We start from the raw sequence: 27,092 nt of genomic DNA on the forward strand, positions 1-27,092 counted from the left end.
TTAAAATAATACATTTCAAATTTGAGACTTTGATGCTTGCATCCAACTATGCCGAAATTTGGTACACTTACCTTATACTGGATGTAAATTTATTGAGATACTTTAAATTCCTAATCAATTTAATATATGATTTTGATGCAAAATTCCCGCAGAATCTCATTAAAAACGACACTTAAAATTTTTCTTTCGGAAAAACGAAGAAAAGGCAACAAAATAAGCAATTTACGCTTTATTTTAACATGCACGCCAGCAATTTATACGTCAGCGGGAGACGATACGCATTGGAGATAGGGGGAAGTAGGGTACCTTTGAAAGTGGGGCACCTTTGAAAGTGAGGCACCTCTGAAATTGCGATTTTTCACATATTTTTAAATAAAATTGGCCCTTATCGTGAAATAATTTAACTGCACAAACAGACTGTGAAGCTAAATTACATTATGATATGGCTCAGTTTCACTTAAATATAGATGAAAAATCCCAGTTTCAAATGTTCCCCACTTTCCCTAATGCAAGCAAGAAGCTAAGTGAGAAATAAACAATTCATACTCATTGAGCTGAGCCTACAGCTAGGGGCTGCAAATAAATGAAAGCAAAACAAAGTACATGGTGGTCTCGTCAGCAGAAACTCCGGCAACATCTGCGGAGATCATCGGTCAAACCAAGTTCCCGCCGGGAGACTACAACTTTGAAGTTGTCAACTCCTTCGTGTACCTTGGGTCAACAATCACAGCCGACAACAACATCTCAACAGAAGTCCGCGCACGGCTGCTGAAAGCCAACAGGGCCTATTTCAGTCTATCAAGATTTTTCCGGTCCCTGAGTGATTATCTCTTCCCGACGACTTCCGGTTTTCCCTATTGTTGATCAAAATATGATAATACCCAATTTCTGGTACTATCTTCCCCAGCATTTTTAAGAATAGTCACAAAATTACCTTTTAGACATCGGCTCGAAAAACGTATTTCCTTACAAAATAGGGGAATATTACTTTCACAAAGTTCTAGAGCGGTAAATTTCCTATAAAAATGAGCTAATTAGAAATTTTTGAAGCGCTTGAGCAGCTTGTAAAAAAGTAAAATATCCGTTTTGTGACTTTTTGCCCCAGTCTCCGCTAATGAAAAAGCACCGCCTCGATCGCATCTGCCCATAACTCAGGAAGCACGAAAGAAGCATGCATCCACATTGCGAGGAAACCGCGCCAGGACGGTCTACAATGGACTTATTAGATTCTTCCAACACCGAATATACGACATTGTAACATGATTACATTGTGACAAATGCCTCGATACGATATAGAACAATAAGTATTTGTTTTTTTTTTTAAATATTCCCACATGATAACATAAATATTACTTACTGTCCGCGGGAGGTGTGCAGTAGTAGAGTAACAAGAGTACTGGCACCTGGGCATGTGCAGTTATTGGCGAGTAGAGCGTATTTGAATTCATCTTCACACACAACATGTTCAGCAAATTTCACATGGAGTTTATGTTCAGGCCGAAATATTTGCACGTACTGTGGAACACTAGGCGCAAAATCTTTAACTGCCCACGACCGTAGGATCGTGTGTTCATCCGCTGCTGTCTTATCAGCATAGTTTCGCGCTGCAAGAATAAAACAAGCTTCAGCTTCGTTCATGCGAGCCCGTGCCAAGTCTCCATCTTTGAGGCAGGATCCCTGAATATAAATCACTCGTTGTGCCCATATTGGCACTTGTAGAATCATCCGCATGGTAGTATCCAGTTCCATTGGACTTAGCAGAACTACATAATAGTCCTGCAAGAGGGGATGGGCATAGAACTCGTTGAGGAAGTCCATGATGGTATCTGCATGCAGGGTAGTAGAACACACTACCACGTGCTTCTCACTCTGAGCCCGATGAGATGAATAGCTGCCACCAAGTTTTTGGCGTTCCATCCACGTGAAGGCCAATTGCTCGAACTTGAGAGCGCGGAATTGAGATAGCTGTATTAGAACGCATTGAACCGGCAACTCAAGTGAGATATGCCGCGAATTACCTGAGTGGGTAGTACGATGAGTGCTACACATATCATTATCACCATGTACAATTGCGACGGCCAGATATCTGGTACAAAATCTCCATATCCTACTGTGGAAAAAGTCACCACCACGTAATATGTACTTTGAAACAAATTTAAATGACGATGACCGGCTCGTTGAAAGTGCTGAATTCCGCAAACACTGTCAATAAAATTAAATATTAAAGAAAAATCTAAAAAAAATGTTATCAATGTTTCTGTAATATTGTGAATAAACCATTATAAACGGTGATTGAAATTTAATTGTGTATACGAATTAATTTATTGATTTTCTGAACTACCCTCTTCAGGAAGAAATCCTTAGATACTACCGATACTAACAGAACTTCGTATCCGGGGAATTTCTTGAGATGGAAATAAAGCATAAGAAAAATCTCACCTGGTGAAGACGAGACACAAAAGTGTCGCACTGAGTATTGTCAATTGTTGTGAGAGTGCTGATTGTGACTTCTGCATGGCTCGATGAAGATCATTCTGAGCAACACAATAAAAGAGAAAAATTAAATTGTTGGTGGGAAAGACCACACTTGTGAATCCCTTTTCTCAATCTCTGTACTTACAAACATATTCTCGAGGGACCTCTTCGCCAGCCAACAATTGAGGAACACAGGAATGAAGAGATTTCGTAGTGGGGGCCACAAAATCTTTAACATCAATTGCATCATGTTGTGGGGAAAAATAGCAAAAGATGATTTTTTTTACTCTCTCTTGATCTATTCATGTGAATTGCTATGGTAGAGGAAAATTTTATGTGTTTTTACACGAAAATCTCTTTATGAGCTTCTCACAAATGATTTTGCTCTTTCATTTACACTTTTTACACCATGCTATATATTTAATTGGCTGAAAAGAGCATGTAATATAGTGAAAATTCACTTCTTAAACTCTTTAAAGACATGTTTAATATTGTGTAAAATTATTTGCAACATTATTCCAAGTCATGGTGAAAAGTTCAGAATGTAATTAAATTTACAATTGAGTTTCAATAATGACTCAATAAATTAATTAATTACAAAGAGCTTTTAAGCTTACACCCGAGGACATATATAGTAGGAGTATATAGTGCGTGTTGAAAACGAAATTGTCAAATAGTGTTCCACATGATAGAGTTGGGGTATAAAGTTAAAAGTGTGTTCAAAATGAACCTTTGTACCCCTTTTTCAATTGAACTTTTGCCATTTTGATTGCAAACGTTTGTATATATCACACATTCCTGCTTTTATACTCCACCGGTACAATACTTTGGAGTTAAATTGAATCTTTACCCGGAGAAATAAACCAATACATAAAATTGAAAGACGATAGCAAATGGTAACAAAAAAAATTGAATGAGAGGTCATTTTGGGCATTAAATTATTTGCAACTCGCACACAACGCACGTGCCATTGGGCTGTATTTAGTGATGTGATGACCCAATTTATCACGTGTTGATACCACCTACCCCAAAATTAACCCCCACATTTTCATTCACATGATTTATACTCTGTAAAATATTAAAGATTTTCAATTTCACTCTTGTCTTACCGTGAGTGCAAATGGAATTGTCGTGACCAATTCGAGGATGAAGTGAAACGATAGTATTTGTTGCCATATGTTTCCCTAGAAAAAGAATAAGGAAAAAGAAATTCATTACTACCCAAAAAGCTTTTCCAGCAGTTTCTCCTTCTTGAATTTATTTAATGGACTATGAAAATCTTAGACGTCACAAGAGATTTTCTTTAACTTTAGTGAGTTTGGTGTATTCATTCTCACGGGAAATTCAAAATGCCACCACTTATTAGCATACTATAGTTGATAAATGATGCATTTCTCTCAATTAGCAGATGCAAAAGTTTAATTAGACTTATCCATAAAAAGTAGAAATGCTATTTGCTTGAAGATTATTCACTTCATTGACTTTGAGAGCACCATAAAAGAAACTTTTGAATATTTTCCAAGAAGAATAATACTTGTCAATTGCTTCACTTAATTACTACAGATTGTTTCAGTTTGCAATTTCTTTTCTCTTTCAATAAAAAAAAGACTTTATTTGTTAGATTTACAATACCGATTGTTTCTAAATTTATTCTTTAAATAATAATATTATCTAAATTGCTTTTAAAGAACATAATAATATAAAGTGATTATTTAAATGGTTGTCTGTGTAAATGCCCATATAATTGGCTTCTCATGCCAAAGAGCATGCTTCACTTATCGCACAACAACTAAATGTTCTCAATTTTCCTTCCGATCCTCTTAATGGAAGTTTAATACAATTACTATTCATTTTATATGTTGACTTATAAGTTCCATTTGAAGCTTAGGAAATTGGTAGAGAATATTTTAAAGTTAGGTAAATAAAGTTGAAAATTGTTGCAAATTTACTGTATAATTCACTTTCGTTTCAGTTCTACTTTGAATTTTCCAAGTATTTTCTGGGAAAATAATTTCCTTTGAAACCTAGTCTCTTCTAGATTCACCTCTAGCACCATTAATTCATATAAAAAGGATAAATGAAGTAAAAAAAAAACAAAGCTGATCGATAAAAATACTATCTACGTAATTATACACAAACACAGTCGCGCATTAATTATTAATTAGTGGAGAAAGTTGTGGCCTTCCTGGTGCTCATCCCAGTCCTATACCATTGTCTCTCTCTAAAGTTAGTGCTAACCGTACTCACCTTATAACCCAGATATGTTAGGAGCAAGGCCTCCGTCAGAGACACAATCGCCAGAACAAATTGCACAGCCCACAGCTCAGTTGGTCGATTAACCCACAGAATCGCATCCCAGTTGATGATAGGATTCTCCTGGAATTGCTCCTCCGTGAGATCAGCCGACGCAAGAAATTCCGTCTTGTTCTCCACGGGGCAGCCGTGACTGGAAGTATAGGAATACAATGTATAGGCAGACGTAATCAATATAAACTTTCACTATTATGTTAGGAGGAGAAATTGATTTTTCGTCTATGGCATCATTATGAATCCCTCTACTATGTCACGTGCATATAAAATTATGGGGTGAAAGGAGCTAAATTGAAATATTTTTTTCTGATACAATATAGTACATTGAAGAACATAATGGTCATTTCAATTTCAAATGCCACATATACTTTCAGGTAAAGTTTGACACTACAATGTCAGATACACGAATTGTTCTTATCACATTGGAGTAATTTCTAAATAGATTTTCAAAACTATTTGCTAAAATGAAAAAAAAAGATTATTAATCAAAAACAGTTTGCAAAGTACTCGAGCATGAGAGTACAATGGATGGTTAACAGCAGTAACAGTGATCTAAACATGGGGAAAATCACTATGTTCTTGAATTTGAGTATTTAGCATTTTCTTCACTATTTTATTTTTAATTCTTATTTATCGGTTGATGGATTTACAAATAACTTAAACTTTGATTGGAAGGTTTCAAAGTTTGTTCACAATTCAAAAATCTTAACATGATGTTCCAATCGACAAAGGAACGTGCTCCTCAGAGCTTTCACCCATTTAACTCTTTAAGGATGAGAGGGTCAAAAATTGGGGGGGCAGAGGAAATAATTGTTCCTGACCCCTGAGTTTTTCGGTTTAACTATAAAAATGCATTAGAGAGAATAACTCAAGGTCCCTGATCAGTAGAATGTTTCGTATTATGGACCAATTGTGTGCCCAAAAGTTTTAGCAGAGATTATTTTGTATAATCCGAAAATAAAAAATAATGTTTTAGGTCGTTTGATTGATTCAGTAAAACCCCAAAGAATATATTGTTCTAATAAGGGGAATGATTAAAGTCCGCAAATCATTTGTTTGGTTACTACATTCCGCAACGAACTAATGAAAAACGTACAAACATTGTTCGCCCGGAACAACCGTTTTTCTCAAAATGAAATTTCTGCAAATTTGTGGGAAAAAAAAGAAATTTTCAACACATTCCTCTCTCAATTTTTTCTCACAGTAGTGGCTAAGTCCATAAGTAATTACTGCTGGAACACAAAGAGAGAAAACTATAACCAGCGTTTTTCAACTTGTTGCGGTTAAGAGGTATTGACTTCCGATCTTCGCTGGCCTGCCCCACCCATAGGTCTATTATGTCTAGTGAAACCTTTCCTCCTTTTTCCACTCAACCTCGTCTAATCCCTCCAAAACCGTGGATTTTGGGTTTTTCTCGAAAACGGATCCAGCAATTTCTTTTATTTTCGGATATGTTTAGGATGTAGTCCATGCGAACATTTCGTCCATAGTGGGAAGTGAGACACCTTTGAATTGGGGTAGTTTTGAAATTGGGATTTCTTTTTATTATTTTTTAATTGAAACTCGATCTTATCATGATATAATTTAGCTTCACAAACCAATTGTGAAGCTAATACCGGCTTCAGACCTGACCTTTAGCCTAGTTCCCGAATATCCGAAAAAAGGAATATGGTTTTTCAGGATTTAATGGGTAATTTGCCATTAACATTCATTTCTAAGTCATAGTTTTCCAAAAATTCTTGACTAATAATAAATTAAAAAAAGTTAAACTATAGGGGAGACTGGGGCAAAAAGTCACAAATCGAAAATTTCAAAATTCAATATCATCGAAGATAAAAAAGATAGCAACTTAAATTTTTTTCCACAGATAGCCTCCGTCGACCTTCTTTAATGTTGTAAGTTTCTTAGAATTCGAACAAGGAAATTAGAAAATAAAAAATATTGTAATTTTTAGACCTGTTTTTGAAATAATTTCCTTACAGTAGATATCATTTTTACCTATTTTATTTTCAAAATTGGTGCATTGGTGAATATTTCCTAAATGATTTGGATTCTTTGAATACGAAGCCGCTATCTATTTTAGAATTTCACAAAAGTTCTTTTCTCCAGAAATTCCTTTTAATAAAAACACTTGGGGTAAAAAGTAACAAAACGTATGGAGCAAAAAGTAAGAAAAACCGAAGCAATTTCTGATGTCTCACGGCGAAAAGAAACGTTATTAACATGTCTCGCCGCTTGTTGTTTACATTTGTCAAACGATTTGCAGTCTTTTGTGTGTTTTTTTTCTAAAATTAGTTTAAAAAGAGCTTTTCTCGTTCAGATAGAGAAAACACTGTTTTAGAAAGGTGTAGGTAGATGAATAAATTTTCTTTGAAAATATGTTATATAGGTGTTTTTTTTTTTAATTTACGGAAGCCCGTTATAAAACAAATCAAATTGTGATAATATCCCATGCCTGGTACTATTTGCCCCAGCATTTTTGAGAATATTACTTTCACAAAGTTGTAGAGCGGTAAATTTGATATAAAACTGCGCTAATTAGAAATTTTTGAAGCGCTCGAGTAGCTTGTAAAAAAATGAAATATCCTTTCTGTGACTTTTTGCCCCAGTCTACCCTATGGCTAAGTTTTAGGTCTGAAGCCCGCATAAGTTACATTATGATAACATTCAATTCCTTTTAAAAATTGGAGAAAAAGGCCAATATCTAGGGTGCTTCACCTTCCCCTGGAATTGCACTAATTCAAGCATTTTGCAAAGTTGGAGTACTTTGCCACTCATTTTTATTGTATTCAATTAGTCTTGTCTTTACTATTTTAAATAATTCTGTAGAAAGTTTTGCCATAAAGCTCAGTATTTTTCTTATTACTAAAAAAAAGTTATGAAAAGTATTTTCAACACCTTCATGCCAGAATATATAACATAGTATTTCTAATATGTTCTCTCGAGATGAAAAAGAGAAATGTGTGAGTCATTCATGAACAAAAAAGAAAATTGATAAAGTCAATTGACTCGGAACTTGACCTATGTGCAGACTTTAAGAATTGTATCAGACGAATGTAGAAATTGTTAGTGAAACTCACCAAGTTGCAAATGTGGGATCCAGGTCTGCGATTACTCTAACTATATACAGCACACAGGTTAATAATTTAAAAAATAAATTTGCGATCCTAATACGTAGACCTGAAAATAGAAAAAAAAGAAAAAGTTTGTTTAACCTCCAAAATTATTTCAATATTGCGTAAACTTGAGCTTTTTTCACACAAAGATGTAATATATATATCATATATACTACTTCGTCTACATTTCTTTGATTTCCACTCAACTGTGTGACTTTATTATTGGATTATTAATTCTCAGATGTTTTAGTCAGTGATTCACTTTACAATTCACTAAACTTCATTACTAATTCATGGATGGATATTAAATTAAGGAAATCGCAGCTTCACTTCCATAGAAAGTCATCAAAAATAGCTCCCTTCATCTCTACTATGATTTTCGTATGAAGTTCCACTGTAAATTGCCATCCATATTTTAGTATTTCTCATGCAAATACGCGAGTAATTAATTAATTAATTTGAAATTTGTGAAGGGTGGAAAAGTGTGGTTATTTATAGACTAAACTGAAAGGGCTTTTGTGATCTTTTGGGCGACAATAAACAACGCCCAGCCCATTGTTTAACACTTTCATATAATTTTTTTGTTAGTCACTCAATGGATGGTTTGCAAACAATCATCAAATTCACGTGGGAAATTAAAAGAATTTGGTTTTCACACATCATTGTAATAATAAATTTCGAATTTGCTTTTACGGAATTTGTAAGTTAAAGTCTTATACCCTCGAAAGGTACGAGTGCAAAACATATGAGCAATTCCATAAGGGATTACTTGTATTTCCATGAATAACATACATATTTCGCAAATGTATTGATATATATTTTCAATAATGTCCAAATATTTTGATTCTTTATCTTTAAGCTTCTTTTACGAAAAATAAATTGAAAGCAGGGGAATGTTGATATATGTAATTTTATAAATATACATATACAGCTATACAGAAAATATCACAGACAAGAAATCTGAGATAGAGGCGCAATATAAAATATTTCTCATGTAATTCCCAGATAAGTTTACTTACTTGATCTCTGATTCTTAATAAAATAAAGTTGCAGTCTTTCCTTAAATGTATTTTCATTGACGTAATATTCAACTCGTACTCTGAAAGGAAATTGTAAAAGATTTAAATTAGTCAATTTTCAATGGTTAAGCATCTCTAATTCTATTTTATACCTAGTTCAATATTTTAAATTTATTCTAAAATATCCCACATATATGTATAAAAAGTTAAAAATTTTTATTGCATGTATTGACATCTTCCACGTGGAGGAAAATACAATTTCCAGCAAATTAAACTTCTCCTCTTCATCATCTCCTCTATTAGATTTTCTTGAAAAGCTTCTCTGTCTTTGAACTCAAAGCATATCATCATCTTCCCTTTCAGGATTCATCTCATGATTATTTTTGTGTCATCACATGGTATGGGGTACACAAGAAATCATTTACACACCAGAATTGCCCCATAAAACCACATAAAGCACAGGCTTATCAATTTATTGCTTTGGAAATATTTCAAGTTGTCTTTGGAGATTTTTATTCTTTTTTCTCTTACCATGCTCACACCCCAATATCCAGAATAATCAATTGAATCAAGCTAAGAGTCTGTTGGGGCATATTTTGACCAAAAATTCACGTTGGATGCTCAGTAAAAGCTTCTTTCATTCGGCCGTGAATAATTTTCTTTGTCATTTCCATAAAAAAAAGTTAATCAAATCAGTTAACAACTTCGATTAACACGCAGCATATTTCAAATGAGAAATTCTGGAGGAAAATCAACAGTGAGTGGAACATAAAAGGCTATTAAGAGATATCTCGTGATAATGTTGTTACGATTTCATTGGAGATGAAACAAAAATAGAGTAATGGAAAAATCAATAGGGTATTATCTGTAATGATTTTTGGTGAATTATGCAAAATTTCAGACTGAGTTATGTATTTTTTATTTACAAAAATCAAGCTAAATATTACTACCACATAAAATAATTTTTGAATTTATCCTTCAACTTTAGCACGTGTTGAAGGATAACCGCAAAAGCATGTTGTACTGATTCTATTACTAATATTCAAGTTTTAAGAGTAAGGGCAATAAATTCTCAATTTTATAGAAAGTGACGAATTTTTCTGGAAGCATAATTTTTAAAAATTATTTTAGATATTAAGTTTAATTTAAAATTTAATTGTTTAAATTTAAAGTAATTTTTCTAATATCAAGAAATCGTGCTGTATAATTTCATTGTAGTCTATATTTCTGTATCCAGTTAAAGAAACAAAGACATCACTAAAAGCTCAATTATGTTTAAGTAAATTGTGAAATTTCTATTATTACTAATATTATTATTATTATTATTTATAGTTCATGCAAAGTGATGTTAAAAATATTTAGCTTAAAAGGAAAACATTATTACGGAAAGGGGTAACAAAGTGTCTGAGGCTTTGCGCGCTGCTCGAACTCCCGATAAAAAGCTCTGCTTTGTATAACTTTTCGCAAATCTTTCTGGTGCATATAAAATTATTGTCGAATTAAATTTGTCTATCAATCACCACAAAGCCATCTTGAAGTTGAACAATGTTCAAAAAGAGGGTTTCAAAAAATCATGAACATTTTAATTAATTAATTGATCAAATCGGGTGAAAATTAGGGCTTTGACCTTGAAATATAAGATAGCGATTTTTCCAGTGAAAGGTGACTTAGGACGAAATATTCGGTTGGACTACCTCGAAAACATATCCGAAAATCATTGAAATCGCCAGGGCCAATTTTGAGAAAAGTAAAAAAGAAACTCATTTTTGACGTGTTTTAGGGGTATAGGGAACACCTGAAGGGGGAAGGGGAAAAGCAAAGAGATCAGTTTCGAAATAATTTCGTTTGAGGAGGGGTCATCAAAGACCGGAAGTTGATATCTCTTACCGTTTTAATTTTATATGGGCCAAACGACTGAAAAAGTGCGAAAAACAGTATTTTTAAAATAGACCCATTACCGTTACTTAAACGATCCATCAGCAATTGCAACCGATGCCGTCGGGTTCAGAATTAAAAGACCTTTCAAAAAATGCAATTTTGACTTAATCTGTTAGAAATTAGGCCCCCTAGGTTGGTTAACCTTTGACCTTCAATAATTCAAGATGACGATTTTTCCGGTGAAAGGTGTCAAAGGACAAAATGTTCAGCTGGACAACTTCCAAAACATTTCCAAAAATGAACGAAATCGCCAGGGCCAATTTTGAGATAAGTCAAAAAATCATGTTTTTGGAGGGGTTAGAAAGGGTGGTGGGCTTTTTGGAGAAGTTAGTTCGTTAAAACATGTTGACTTATGGGGGGGGGGAGGTCACCGTAGACTGAAAGTCGATATCTCTTACCGTTTGGAAGGCAGATTGGTGAGAAATTGAGAAAAAAGTGGATTGTGAAAACTGCTCCCTCGTGGAGGTCGAGTAGTTAAAAATTAATCATAACGATGTTCCTTTTAATCGGTTTATATAAATAAAACATCGTAAAATAAAATAAAGTTTAATTAAATTTTAATTTATCATTGAACATTTTCCTTATCATGCTTCGCAACGATTTTTGCATCTACTGAATTGAGTTTTCATCTTAATACCATAATTCAAGCATTCAACATAAACCACATTGAATGTTATATTATTATGAAATATTTAGTACCTTAATTTGAATATATTTTCGTGTTTATTTGTTCCAAAGACTGTAGCACCTCTTGAAATAAATTTTCATTTTAATTCTAATTCATGCTTGTAAGATAATCTACTTTGAGTGGTGTTACCAAAATATTTAATCACTAGACTAGGGTAGATACCCCGAATGATGCCACTACCCTATTTGATGCCACCTTGTATAAAATATTTTTTTTTTTCAATATTACGACATTCAAGAATTATGAAATATAAGTATACAACAGTGACTGTTGCATATATTTCGTAACCTTTAAATATCGTAGTACACTAAAAATGTACCATTTTATTTAAAGTGGCATTAAATAGGGTAATCATTTAGGGTATCCAATAACCACCCTATGCCAATCTAAGTAAATTTCATAGATTTCCGTTTTTATGTGTCTTAAAGATTTTTGTACCTCTTGAACTATAATATTCTTTGAGTGGAACTAGGTAGGGTAAGTGTGCCAAATTCCGGCCAGCTTGCAATTCCGGCCACCGTTTTTCATTCTCAAATTTCCATGAATTTTTAGTTTTTGCATACTCTAGAAAATATACAATAAAAAAATGCAAAAAATGTCGCTTTGACAAACGAGATGATGTGAAAAAGACGTTGGAAGAATCCCGGAAGGACAAGGAACTATGAGAATGAAGGTGGCCGAAATAAGGCACCAAAGCTATGTCTACATTTTTATTCATTTTAAAATGTATTAAGAATGATTTTAAAGTAAATAAAGACGATAAACTATCTACAAGGTTCTAAGCAACACTCCTTAAGTAGAAGGAATGCAAAAAATCAATTTCTATTAAATATATTACATTTCAAACATGAGACTTTGGCGCTTGCATACAACTATGCCGAAATTTGGCACACTTACCCTAACAAATAGTAACACTACTCGCAAACAATTTATTAAATGTGTAATATCGCTAAGTTAGGGGTATATCGTCACTCTAAATTGACTTAAAACAATAGGATGATCTATGTCTGTGATCTTAATTGACAATCCTACACCATTAAACTGTGTGAAAATCTCAGTGAGATAAAATAAACTTAGGTAACACGACGATTTCCATTTTCAAAACTTTCCACAAGAAATACAATTTACCCCCTGCTGCAAGTATTGTTTCTTTTAAAGTCTTCTGAAAAACACATCTTGCCTTTTTTTGACTCGTTGTCTGAAGAGCCCATTCTTCAGAGTATCTTTTTTTCACTCAACTTATAAGGCGCTTGCAAATTTATTTGGGGTTAAGGGAAATCCAAATCAATTTTGATACATGTGAACAGGATGTATAAAAGGAAGAAAAAGAATTTTTGGGAAACATTGTTATAGACTTTACCTTGGAATATTTTCATACGAATCCCACGATGTCAAGCAATTGTAGGAGGAATAGCGGCTTGTTCCCGCCATTTCACAAAGAAGAGCTACCATTTGAGCTTACCCACACCAACTTTTTTCGCCTAATCCAATGCACTTTAATCTCCATCATTTTACCGACACCTCACCATAATCGTCTAATATCAAATCCACCAAAAATTCTGAATACGTGTGTCTTCCTCTGTACACTGCTTCTTGGTTGATTTTGGATAATTGCTTTAACAGAATACACATTTACAAGAATCTGTCGTTAAGATTCTTTTGCGAAGTATATACATGTATATCATATGATATTTTAAACTTGTAAGTACTTTGACTATATCCATATACAAACGGTATTTACAAACATATACCTTAACCGAAATTGGCTGTATATTATTTAAATATAATTAGAAAGTGACTCAATGGCTAATAAAAATTAAACAGGAAATCAACTTTACATAATGCTAGTATTCAAATAATCAATATTAGAATTAAATATTAAATGAGAGTAAGGAATTTTACTGTAAAATCATGGAGCACATTTATGAACTTAAGAACTTGTGCACTTCGAAAAGTATTTTCACTTTATCATTTCTTTATTATTTACCGGTCATAACCAATTCCACCAACCTACAAAATATTAGTAAAGCAGAACATGAAGAAGATATTACAATACAACTGTTGACGAATTCAGACCGGCATTATTATTACTTTTGAAGTTGGAAAAAAATTAACAATTTTATCTTGCTATGAACGTTGTACTCGTATTCCTATTTAGAACTTCTCGTTTCATATTAAAAAAAATTATAAGCATTTAAAAATATCCCTTTAATCCTAAAGCTTCACAATTTAAAAGAACTATTAACACTATTTAAGTTTAGGTTAGACTATTGGAGGTATAGTATAGTGCGATTTTTTTGTTTCATGCTTATAGGGATTAATATGTATACTAATAAAGTGAAGCTATGTTCTACTGGAAGTTGAATAGAAAATAGCAATAGAAAAAATATGACTTGGGATTGTTATTAGAGTGACCCATTAAAAGTTTTTATTCTTTGAATCATTAAAACAAATAATTGAACTTTTGAAAAAATCACACATTTTAACACATCTCGAAGAGTTCCTGTTTGCCTGTATTTCTTGATTGACTTGAACAAGTTTGAATTGAATATGTAAGGTAAGTGTACCAAATTCCGGCCAGCTTGCAATTTCGGCCCCTATTTCTTTCTCAAATTTCCACGAATTTTTAGTTTTGCATACTCTAGAAATTATACAATAAAAGAAATACAAAAAATGTCGCTTCAACAAACGAGAAGATGTGAAAGAGACGTTTGAAGAATTCCGGAAGGGCAAGGAACTATGAGAATGGAGGTGGCCGAAATAAGGCACCAAAGCTATGTCTATATTTTTATTCATTTTAAAATGTAATAAGAATGATTTTAGAGAAAATAAAGACGATAAACTGTCTACAAGGTTCCAAGTAACATTCTTTAAAAAGAAATATTAAAAAAATATTCAATTTGTATTAAAAATATTGCATTTCAAACTTGAGATTTTGGCGCTTGCATGCAACTATGTCGAAATATGGCACACTTACCCTAAGGCTTTGGATTCTAGAAAACATATAATCAATCTCAACTATCTGGTTAGGAAATGGTCAAAGAAATTGTAAAGAATCTCAGCTAAAATCGTATTTGACTTTTAATTCGAAATTCAAGTACTTCACCGCTATTTTAGGCAAAGGTGATTAATGAATCGGTTCAAATTGATTAGGAGCCGGTAAACGTAAAGAAGAATGGTGAAGTTGAATAAGCTTTGCGAAATGCTTGAATGCATGAACTGCATATGAGTTGACTCACCCAACAACTTTATTCATCAACGCACTTAATGTGGGATCAATTTTCAAGACAAAACATCAAAGTAATAAGTTTGTGCATTCTTTGATCTTGGTTATTCCTGTGTAAAATATTTTATTCTTGTTCTTGTTCTGGATACTTTGAAAATTATTTGAAATCTGTCCTATGGGAATCACTGAAATTGAGTGTTTTAAAACAGAAAACTGAATTAGATACCGGTTATCAAAATCAATTAACTCTCTGCTAATTTTTTTCTAGTTGCTTGTGAAGTAACAACATAGAAAAAGCGAAATTAATAGCTACAAGGGACTTTTTTCATTCCAACATCTAAAAGATCTCTCTGATACATTTTTATTGCGATAAAAAGATCACAAATGTCTCATATTAGTCGGAAAATAATAGTGTAATTTGTGGCATCAATGAGTGAATAGTTTTATCACTCAATTTATCGTTATGCTATCACATTCACAGCCAATTTGGCGACAAGGCGACTATGAAAAATCTCCCATTATATTCTCACGATTCTACATTATTTATGAGTCACGATAGATGAAGAATGATAAGGGATTCTTGGGTAAGACAGTACATACAATATTTTGGAAATCTCAACACGTCTCTTGGTAGAAAAAAACACACAATACAAATCTTTCAAACTACCCCTTTCTTACTTAAATTTCCTACAGATTTCTTTCTACAATTTTTTCTTGTCAATGATGAGAAATTGGAAAAAATTTTTAAAAGAAAACTATACTCTATCATCCATACGCTTGTATAAAATATTTTATGTGATACAATCGACAATTGAGAGAAATTGATGAGGAAAATATTTGTTATGAGTGTGAAAAATTCACTAATAAAACTTTTGCACTTTAGGAGATAACTTAATGCAAAAAACATTAGTTTTTACAGCGATTTAACAAAGTTCATGAAAAATTCTTTAGATAACAGGATCAAAACGAACTGAGGAATTTTTCTTTCAACTCGCCAAATTAATTCCGTTCTATTTACAACCAATAAAGATAGATCAAACACAAAACATGGTAATCACATTTATGGCTTTAATAGTGAACGCCTTCCACTTTTCCTTCACACAAATGAATGGCATTACTAAAAAGGGTTCTAAGGGGGATGGGAAAAAATGAGAGATATTATAGGATAGGATGGTACACAACACCCAAGTTCGATTTTAATAGATTGCCATACATAATTCTTTCCATCGAATTTTATTGTCATTTCTATTGAGTAAATATTGCCCTAACACCATTAAATAAACGCAAATAGTCATAATAATACCAAATTATAGCCACAATTTGTTCTTTTTTTTTTTATTATTTTATCTAATATCGTCTCGCCACCCAAAAATACGACCTCTTTGTACACACTACTAGAGCACAACTAAGATACACTAGCGGATTTTTCAACACAGAAGTCCGCAAACCGCATTCTTCGCACTCATCACAAATTCTGTTTCCTTCATGAGAATTCTCATTGGGGCTTATCACAGGTGAACTTTATCACGAAGGATAGATCGGAGAGTAAGTCTATAGACGGTGGATACGACACGAATGAATTATTTCAGAAAGTGTGGAAAATTAAATATTCTTCTCCAGCACTTCACGTGCTTGCGTGTGTTTTAACCGCTACACAGTTGGTAAGCGACTAAAGTTATAAAACTGTTATACAAGGAAAACGAGGAAAACTCAAAGGAAATTTCAGTACAGTAGCGCAACAGCACGGTGGTTCACCCAAGCTCATGATTCGGGTATTTTTCCAACCGCCTTCGGGCAATGAAAGAGCGCATGGAAAGTGTCTGAGAGACAACCATGACGTCTCCATTGCTCACATGCACATGGAAAATTGGCGGGAAAACCCCGACGTGACCATCACGCGCTGTACCATTTCTTCGCGCATCATCCCACTTTCATCACTATTTAATTATTACCACTTCATTTACCTGGATGGAAATTAGTTCAAGTGAAAATTGAGTATATTCCACATGGAATGATAAATAAAGCATATTTTTATAAAGTTTTTTAGGTAATATGTGAAAATTTCGATGTGATAGAATATTACGATAATTTTATTTCGATTGCCATATTTAAACATATTTTCGCGTTATTTAACTTAGTACGTTATTAAGTAGTAAATATGGGGTAGTTCTAAACACTGATTTTTATATCTACACTACTTGGATATTATGTCGACCACTTCTTCAGTGGATTAATGTGTTTTTTTTCTTTTTCAGTAGATTAATGAATTCATGTAGGTCTCATTCTTTAAAGTTTAATGTCTAATAATAATAATTCTAATATGATTGTCCATAAGAATTTGAACCGCGCTTAACCCTTTAACCCTTTAACGACGAGACACTTTTTACGGACTGAAAATCAACAATAAAAATTAAACTGAGAAACATAATCAATGATAAGTCTTACATCTAACCTTGGAAAATACAACAGTGTCTGATTCGGTATGTTTTTTGCTTCTATGAACGATAGGGTAAAAATAGCCCAAAAATTTAAGTAATTTTTCTGACAATACCAATGATTAATATTTTTCGCTTTGATTAAAAATATTACGTATGATTATTGTAGTTTTTATTGCCAAAAGGGTTTTGCTTACAAAAATTGGAAGTATAAAAAATAAATAAAATCAATTATGAATTTGAGAATTTAAAAATTCGCCATTTTTGAGCATAAATATTTACTACATAGCAAATAGCTAGAGACTTGCCAAATATATTCCAGATTCCTTCAACCTTCTACTTTAAAATTATGTACAGACATAAGAAAAAAATAACTTTGCGTAGTCAAGAAAAATTATTTTCTTTATGGGACAGTGGTGTTCCAATCGGTTTTAAAGGGTTAAGGACGATTGGGACACCGGTGTCCCATAAAGAAAATTATTTTTCCTGACTACCTAAAGTTATTTTTTCCTTATGTTTGTACGTCATTGCAAAGTAGAAGGTTGAAGGAATTTAGGATATTTTTTGCAAGTCTCTAGCAATTTGCTATGTTGTAAATATTTAAGTTCAAAAATTACGAATTTTTAAATTCTCATAATGATAACTAATTTTAATTATTTTTTATACTTCCAATTTTTTTTAAGCAAACCCGTTTTGGAAAAAAGAAACTAAAATATTCAAACATAATATTTTTCATTAGAGTGAAAATTATCATTATTGGTATTGTTAGAAAAATTACTTAAATTTTTAAGCTATTTTTGTACCAATCGCTTATAGAGGTAAAAAATACACCGAATTAGACTCTGTTGGATTTTCTAAGGCTAGATGTAAGATTTTTTTACTGATTTTGTCTATCGATTTCATTTTTATTGCGTATTTTCGGTCCGCAAAAACTGTCTCGTCGTTAAAGGGTTAACAAACCATGGCATCAAGCGCCTGGCAAGTTGGCCTTTTTATATGGAGCTATTTGAAGCCAATTTCAAAATTGATCTCGGACTCACAGTGCACCAAGGAAAAAATTTATTTAAACAAAAATTTAGTATATTTTATCCCTCCATACGGAAAGATCTCTTATAATACGGAAAAACTTCTCACTTTTTAAATATTTAGCATAACGATCACGAGTGCAGAAAAATTCCCATACGCATTTGTATGTGAAAGTAAGAAATTGGCTTCAACTTTGAAGGCCACTCGCCGGGGACTAGTATGGCATATAGAATTGTTTGTGCTAATTCTTTTTTTCAGAGAATTAAAAAAAAATTACCCATAGGGTAAGTGTGCCAAATTTCGGCATAGTTGCATGCAAGCGTCAAAGACTCAAGTTTGAAATGTAACATTTTAAATAAAAATTGATTTTTTTTATTCTTTCTTGTGTAAGAGTGTTGCTTGGAACCTTGTAAAGAGTTTACCGTTTTTATTTACTCTAAAATCATTCTTAATACATTTTAAAATTAATAAAAATATAGGCATAGCTTTGGTGCCCTATTTCGACCACCTTCATTCTCATAGTTCCTTGCCCTTCGGGAATTCTTCCAATATCTTTTTCACGTCATCTCGTTTGTCGAAGGTACATTTTTTGTTATTCTTTTGCAATGTATAATCTCTAGAGTACGTAAAATCTAAAAGTTCATGGAAATTCGAGGAACAAAAAAGGTGGCCGAAATTGCAAGTTGGCCGGAATTTGGCACACTTACCCTAAGCCCTGGAATATTTTTTGGTCAGTAAATTTGCAAAATTGATAAGTGAAAAAGTCGAATTTATTTATTGACCATTTTCACCAAAATACTGCCTAATTTGTTCTGTTTTCTTTTTTACAATTTGATATTACTTCACATAATTATATTGATGTCTATTTACATTTCCTATGTAAGCATTATATTTTAATAATACATATATCCAAAGTTACAGAAAAGACGACACGAGATTATACATGAATTCTCCCCTTATATTAATCAAGTCCGTTAATAATTGAATAGTGTGATGAACCTTCCGGAGACACTCTGGAGCGAAATTATAAATTAACTCAATAATCTGCCAAAGAATGTGTGTCCATTGAGGCTTGAGGATATGGGTAAAGAGAATACTCGAAATGATTTCTTGTTAGTAAATACTTCAAAACCACTGGATTGTCCCACAAAGTGGAAAATATCGATTAACACCATTTCAATAGGTTTGCATGACAGAAATTTAGAATTGAGAGTATTTAATAAAGAGTCTACGTGAGTAAATTATCTTTATAAAGTTAGATAATCATTCAATCATTTCTTGACAAAAATTTGTGAAGTATAAAAAAAACTTAACAATTATCAATTCTTATTAGGACATTTTGCATTAAATTAAAGTTCTACAAATGTATTAAATGTATGATAATATTTTGCAAATAAAAGTAAATGGCGCAGTATCAGGAAAAAATTTTCGTCTAAAGAACCTTAAATGGCAAATTTTATTGTTCGAATTATAGGCAGAGAGAAAAAATGATAAAGCACAGCGGTGATACTTAGTACCATTTTTATAGTTGAATTTTAATTTAAATAACAACTGGTCTAATATTTCTTGATTTCCACATCAAAGAGTCCATAACCTTTGAACAAATCTAAACTTGCTCTAATTTTGTGAAATATATGCTAACTAGAGTATTTTTAACCTTTAACTTTGAAAATTCTTTGAAACTTTGAAAGGGTATTTTCGTATGAACGAAATATAGAGGAAGTCTTTTAGGCTTCGCAGATACCCTGGCTTCAAACACTTCATATCTCTCCTACATTTCTTGAATAAATTTGACATATCTTTTAATAGCTAGTCTTAAGTCACAAATAACCCGAAAAAAATAGGTTAGATTCATTAACCCATTTCTTACCATGGTATTACACATCATCCGCAAATTGAGTGATTTAAGATAATTTATTCCTGTGCAATTGTTATCTGAATTGATGTCGGAAATGGATTTTTAGTAACATTAGTCCTCTAATTACTTGGAAAAATTAGTCCCACAGAGATGAAAATACATTTTGATTTCCTTGCTTTGCGGAAGGTCATGCAAAATTTTTGCTCAAAATGGACATCCCGTCGAATTTGTTAAAATTGGCCTTCATACTCTTTACGGGTTTGAATTCTGATTATCAATTTGTTTTCTTGCATAGTTACTCTTTCTAAATCAATAGAGTTTGTAATGTTAATGTAAAGAATTTAAATTTAGTGACCGTTAAGACGTGGGTTTGGCAGTGGCTCCGCGCGCCCTCGTGATAGATAAAATTTCCACCTAGGTAACCTCTAAAACAGAGGTGTGCAAAAACCGTTTAAAACCGAACAAACGTCAAAAGAAAATTGTACGTTAATGGTCAAAACGCTATTTGAACAAATTTATTTTGACGTTTATTCGGTTTCAAACCGTTTTTGTACTCCCCTACTCTAAAACATATGAAAAATGAAAGATGTTGTACAACTAGCTTTTGAAATTCACAAAAAGATTATTTCACCAAATTATAATTTTGAAAGAAGAATAAAGTTGTGGAAAATGAAGTAATGACATGTAGGTTTTTTCTCTAGGGCAAAGGCGTGCAAGAACCGTTGAAACCGAATAAACGTCAAATGAAACATGTACGTCAATGGTCAAAACACTAACAGAACAAACTTATTTTGACGTTAATTCGGTTTCAACGGTTCTTGCACGCCTCTGCTCTAGGGGATATACGGCCCTGGGGAAGACTTCAAGTTTCTATCTGTAAATGCTTAGTCTGGATGCAAATGGGTCTAGGAGGACAACTGATAAGATAGCATAATGCTATTTTCTGAAAGATACATTTCCGAAGAATAAGGATAATCACAAAGTTAACGTCGAAGAAAAAATTTTCAGGGAAGGCGGTTCAAATTTTGTAGGGTAAAAAAATCTATAGTTTAATATGTTGCCCTTTCTATACATTGTGTGAACAATGAAATCCAGTGAATAAGTTTTTAACGAGTTCGAGCACTCCGCAAAGGAGGAAAACTTCTTGTTCCTTTCTAATTGAAACAAGAGTGAAATAAACACTGTTTGATCGTTTTCTCGTTGTTGTACAAACATGCTGAAATGGTATAACTATACTGCTTTCTGTTTTATTCTATTTCAACTCAAGTTACTTTTTCTATGAGGAAGGTAAATAAAGTTTCAGCATACTCGAGTATGAACTGAGAAACAGTGAATGTGAATTCTATATTGTGTTTCAGATTCATACTCTTAGCAAAAATGGTATACAAAAGAATCATATATAGAAAGATCCCCGTGAAAATAAAATGCAGATAACTTATTGAATATTTTAGAAGAGGTGGTTTTGTGAAAATCTACAGAAGTTATATGAAAGAGAGATAGATTTAAATGCAATTCTTTTTCCAGCTTTCCATTTGATTTGCATATCAAAAGAGACGTGCTTAAAATTGTGACAAGAAGGAACTTTGAAATTTTCCTAAATAGGTGCTCTAATTTTTTTTGCGTTACATTTCAATCAAAAAGCAAGATTCTGAGGAATTTAAATGTCCCATAGAATGTTGCTTTAAGTAAAATTTTGATAAATTCATGTCTAATTTATATAAAGTTTGTCATTTCCATTAGTTTTTGAATACATTTGCATAATATATCACATAAGGAATAGCAATAGTTATCTTCTTAGAAATTCCATGCTTATGACACATATTAGACATAAACTTGAGCTTTATTTGATTCTGTGCATTATCTTATGGATTAGAATTCCCGATGCGACTCCAAAATTTCTTAACATTTTCAAATTGCTTTAAAAAGAAAATCTATATATAGATAGACTATTGCTATAGTAATAGTCTATCTCGTATTGTGAAAAACTTTCACTTATTAAATATAAAATAGAGAAATTATGCTAAATTTTGGACAATTAAATACTGATCTAAATATTGGACACTTGATATATTTCTCAAATTATAAAAGATCAAAGGAATGAAATATATATTTATTTAAAAACATTTAATTTAAGATGGTTTTCGGATAGATTAATGAACCAGTAGGGAATGCAGTTGGAGAGACCGGGGAGGTTGTGGATACGTTTTTGTGTTTTTGATTTTGGGGCATTTATAAGAGTTATGTTTCATTTGGCCCATAGCACACCCATTATGGTATTGACTTAATCAAAATTACTCGATAGAGTTTGGAAAATAAATGGGCCTTCTTGAAAAAGGAAAATTAATGCGTCGTTCTGTCTTTAACATCCTCAGTCTGGGGCAAAATGAGACAAGAAAAGGAATGTTTGGGACGCGGTTTTTTCTGACTTAACTTGGTATTTCTGGCAATAAAAACCTCCAGGCCTGGATTAAGTACTTCCTCTGGAATAATCTCATCTGCGATTTACACTCTAAATCCCTTCAGTTTTCTTCCCAGAGTCGTTTTTTCAACACGTTTAACCATACGGAAGACTTGGCAGTTCCCTGTAGGGGGACAATTCCATTCAAGCTTTTTTTGTCATATCATATGAGTTCGAAAATGCAATTCATTTAATTTTTAATGAAATTCCTTTTCTTGATGATTTTATGGAATGTACAGTACCGTCTTGGTTGATTTGTTTAACAAAATTCATTGCCATTTGAATTGCCAGAAATCTCAAATATTTATGTGACTTCTGACAATACCACGTGAGCTGAAATGGCAATATCACGGCTACAGAATCGCATTTTCGAGAAAGCTCGCATAAGATTCGAACCCAATTTGTCATATGGCATTGCCAGAGCGTTACATAATTCCCCTTCTGGATGCTTTTCAACCGTCATACCACTTCCATCAAGCTAATATTAACAGCTGTCTCTGATGTAGAACAATTTTATGACCTTTCTACACATCTTGTTGTATTTTGAGCACAAAAAAAACATATTAAATATTAATTTTGCTAAAGAATACTCTTGTCGCTTTTTTATTGATTAGTCAAACGATCTGTGCGCCACCTAGAATTTCATGGAAATTGCAAATGGTTTAAGCGTCCCTCAGCATAGCCTTTTGAGAACGTTTAAATACAAAATAACAGAGAGTAATCGCAACAAATTGTACGAAAATATTTTTCTAAAATACTCTGTAAGCTGAGATAGTGAAATTTTGTTTATAGTTGATATAAAATACAAAGAGAAACACTGAAACGTCAAAAACATACAATCAATTCGTATCCAAAGGATATTCGACCTTTGCTTAATCCCGTTAAAAACTATTTTCTCGAAAATTTATTGAGCAATATCCTCTACAATTCTCACAAGTTCTCCAGAACAGGCAAGACGAGAGCTTTTTCAGAGAAATAAGGAAAAAACAGGTAACATGCAGTTGCTGTAAAATCAAACAGGAATCCATCAATGAGTTCAAAACTAAAAGTTGCAAGAAAATCTACTCGTGTGAGGAATTTGATGATTATGATAGCAATACTTAGAATAAAAAGGCAATAAAAGGTATACATAGATGGAAAATAATAAGAAAATACTTTAAATAACTGATTGACAAAAAATGACTGAACTGTACAAATAAAATTGATATTAATTTCTAAGTATGAAAAAGAAGATTAAACATTTTTATTTCGATTAGAAATATTTTTAATCTAGTACTTAAAATTAATTAATGTGCTCCAATAATGCAAATTATGCGAGAAAAAAACGCGTCCCAAACATCCCCTTTTGCGTCCCATACTGCCCCAAATCGGGGAGGTTTGGGACAAAGCGTCAAGTTAAATGTTTTATCTTCTCCAAGAAAACTCAGTTGTTTTCCAAGTTCTGTCGAGTACTCTTTATAAAGTCAATACCCAGAAGTATCCTATAGATCGCATAAAATTGTAATACACTATCGTGATTTTTTGGAATACTGTCTCAAAGTCAAAACATGAAAGTGTCCCAAACCTCCCCGGTCTCCCCTACATTTAAATTCTTTACATTAAATCATTACATTATTATTTTAGAGTAAACAAAAAAACTGCTCCCTCGTAGAGTTCGAGAAGTCACAATGATAAATTTATCTTTTCAACAAAGTTTCAAAAATATTCCTGAAAAAAAAAACAACTAAAACTCTCAAAATGTGATATTTCAAACTCAAAACACTTTATGCCAATTTGTAAGAAATTCGGCACAGTTAATTTATGATTAGGGGGAGGTGGGGCTACTTTGAGCTGTGAGGCTACATTGATATAAGATTTTTCGCATATTTTTAAAGAAACGGGGATTTAACATAACGTAATTTAGATAGACAAAACAATTGTGGATCTAAATTATATATTAATTAATTATAACACTAAACCTACCAAGACCCGGTCAAAATGACCGGTTTAAAATTAACACAAATTTAAACGGTGCAATGTCACTATCAAACTTTATTAATTTCTTAAAATATGCATGTAATATATTTTTCAGTGTTTGAATTTTAATTTTTTGCTCTTTTTTTGCCTTCCTGCACCCACAGGTCCTCAGCTCTAAAAGAGCTGATTTCGGACCGTGACACTGCCATAATTTTTTTTGCTCTTTTCCAAGACAAATTTGTTGAGTATCCTACTTTACCGCGGTTTGCCATTTGACCGAAAAACGATCAAAAATGGTCGGTAGGTTTAGTGTTAATTAATTAATAATAAATTAAAGAAAAATCGTACCCCTATAGTTTTGTTTTTACATTAATGACTAGGGGGAGGTGGAGCTATTTTGATCTTTGGGGTTACATTGACACACGTTTTCCACATTTTTCTAAAAGAAGCTAGGCCCTAGACCTTATAATTATTTTATTTAGTACCACAATTTATAGTGCTAAATTACAAAACATTAAAGCTCAGTTTCTTTTAAATATGCGAAAAAAGCGTATATACATGTAGCCCCACATTCACCTATAGTGCTATTTTAAAGACATTAAGATTAAATATAGTATTGACTCTCAACGAAATCTGAGATCCAGATGAATAATGAAACATGTAGGTGTAGGTAATATGGTTTGTTAGATGAAGAAATGAGAAAAGTTCATTTCTATTGCTGTTTGATTAATAAAACTATCCTCTATACTTCAGATAGACCATCACAAAATATCATTTGTAGCAGAAATAGAAGCGAGGATAGTCCACATGAACAACTTAATATGCAACTCTTGGTCAATATCCCACCACCTATAAAGAAAGTTTCTCTTCCGAAAACTAATTCGGCCACTAAATAACTCAAGAGTTGGGAAAGTTTCTTAGAACTATAATTGAGAAGGAATTTTGTCACAAATCTAGCCCATAGAAGGGATTTCTGGGGATGTTATAACATTTCAATGGTACAAATTAATGTGCTTAAAGTTTTAGTTGAATATGGTAAATTTTCATTATTTATCTAAATTTCTTTGTTTTCACACAGCACAAGTAATTTTAGTAAAACGTAATTACATGAAAGACTAACAAGTTCCTTATTTAGAATGTACCTGGGAATTTGCAGAGCTATTTCATCGAGACTGTCTGATGGACTCATTGGCGTTCTCTCGAAGAGTCGAGACGGTGCCAAAGTTAGATGTCCATCCATATTATTCACACCACGGAAGACTTTTGCCCCCCGACGCTGCCTTTGACGCTGTGCGGCTTTCCGTTTCTTCTTGTTCTCCTCCTCGCGCTGGAGGTTGTGTAGACGGAAGAAGAACATCGACATCCTGACCAACACGACACGTTAATTCATCTCGTGCCAAATTACACCGAAACGTAATTGTAACTGTTTGATGCCAATTGAAATGAACAATTCAAACATGCCAATGCTGTCGCCCAGAGATAATTTATTATACAATGTTAATGTGGATTGTAAAGTGAAATATGCAGATTATTGCGCTTCAGAGCAAATTGTCCTGTTTATTCACGCTCAATTTTGGCGAAATTGTACCAGACGTGACATTTATCACGTGCGCCTAGTTCTCAGCATACAAAAACAGGTAGACAGTGAATAATGGAGATACATATTTTCGGCTTGAACTTTCCATGTACAAAAAATAAAATCACTCTATCCCTTGGTGCACATAAGTGGAAACACCTCCAGATAGTGTCATTCTGTTGGACGGTGTTTCCAACCACTTCCATAATTTTCATGGAGTAATGAAGTTTAACAGCTTGGAGCTGTAAAAGTTGCTAGTTCAAATTGAAATACTAGATAAGGAAAAATTGTGGTTAATTGGGAAAATTTGTGAAAGTAGTAATGAGTGAAAGTTTTGAATTTGTGGAGTTTTTAGTCTACCAAAAGTGCAATTTTGTAAATGTGAAATACTCAAACGGATATTTTGTATCAAATAGAAGTTTGTTCATAACATCACGTTATATATAATATTTTAACATATTATGTAGATGAAATGGAATAAGAAACTTTTTGCTCACCATACTGTATGAGAGTTCTCTATTTCATCTCAATGTTTGTTTACAGTTAAGTTCTGGGTTTTTACATTTGACTGACTTTAAAGAATTTATATAGAAAAAAATCAGGAGCTCTTAAACATTGAAATCAAATGGATTTTTAGACTACAGTGTTCGTGAAAGTTTTTGTATTATTTTTTATAACTCTTAAATGAAATGGAAAGCTTTACCTAAAGGTCCCTACACATTGGTAACAAATTTCTTCAAAAATTACATTTTTGACAGAATTTTGACGTTTCCCACCTACAGTAGTGTACACAATTTTCTTCAATTAAGCCATTTTTAACGAAAATTGCTTCCAATATGTAGCCTTAAACGAGTATGAGCTGTACATAATCAGGCTAACAACTAATGTCATTTTTTTTTTAATTCGAACACTGAGAGAAATCCGAAAAAGTTAAAATAACATTCCGGAAATGTTTATTTTACCCTGCAGTATTTATCCGAAACTGGTGTAAATATCATGCTTTTTAGGTGT

General features: G+C 32.7%; 1 protein-coding gene across 31 annotated transcripts in view; it reads right to left on the reverse strand.

Moving 5' to 3' along the window:
* The window catches only part of LOC129801417 (potassium channel subfamily T member 2), a 218,039-nt gene that overhangs the window by 40,620 nt on the left and 150,327 nt on the right, over positions 1-27,092 (reverse strand). For 14 of the 31 annotated variants that reach the window (XM_055846413.1, XM_055846430.1, XM_055846422.1 and 11 more), the window contains 9 exons: positions 25,648-25,869; positions 8,921-9,000; positions 7,866-7,965; positions 4,723-4,921; positions 3,585-3,659; positions 2,621-2,704; positions 2,440-2,534; positions 2,019-2,202; positions 1,358-1,965 (listed from right to left, as the gene is read on the reverse strand). In XM_055846413.1, coding sequence (XP_055702388.1) covers positions 1,358-1,965; positions 2,019-2,202; positions 2,440-2,534; positions 2,621-2,704; positions 3,585-3,659; positions 4,723-4,921; positions 7,866-7,965; positions 8,921-9,000; positions 25,648-25,869 — 1,647 coding nt within the window. Of the gene's footprint in view, positions 1-1,357; positions 1,966-2,018; positions 2,203-2,439; positions 2,535-2,620; positions 2,705-3,584; positions 3,660-4,722; positions 4,922-7,865; positions 7,966-8,920; positions 9,001-12,906; positions 13,153-25,647; positions 25,870-27,092 lie in introns of those variants that run through there. The other 17 variants (XM_055846429.1, XM_055846427.1, XM_055846432.1 and 14 more) reach the window with 6 other exon arrangements.

The sequence above is a fragment of the Phlebotomus papatasi genome, chromosome 2, assembly GCF_024763615.1.
Source record: "Phlebotomus papatasi isolate M1 chromosome 2, Ppap_2.1, whole genome shotgun sequence".
Classification (NCBI taxonomy): Eukaryota; Metazoa; Arthropoda; class Insecta; order Diptera; family Psychodidae; genus Phlebotomus; species Phlebotomus papatasi.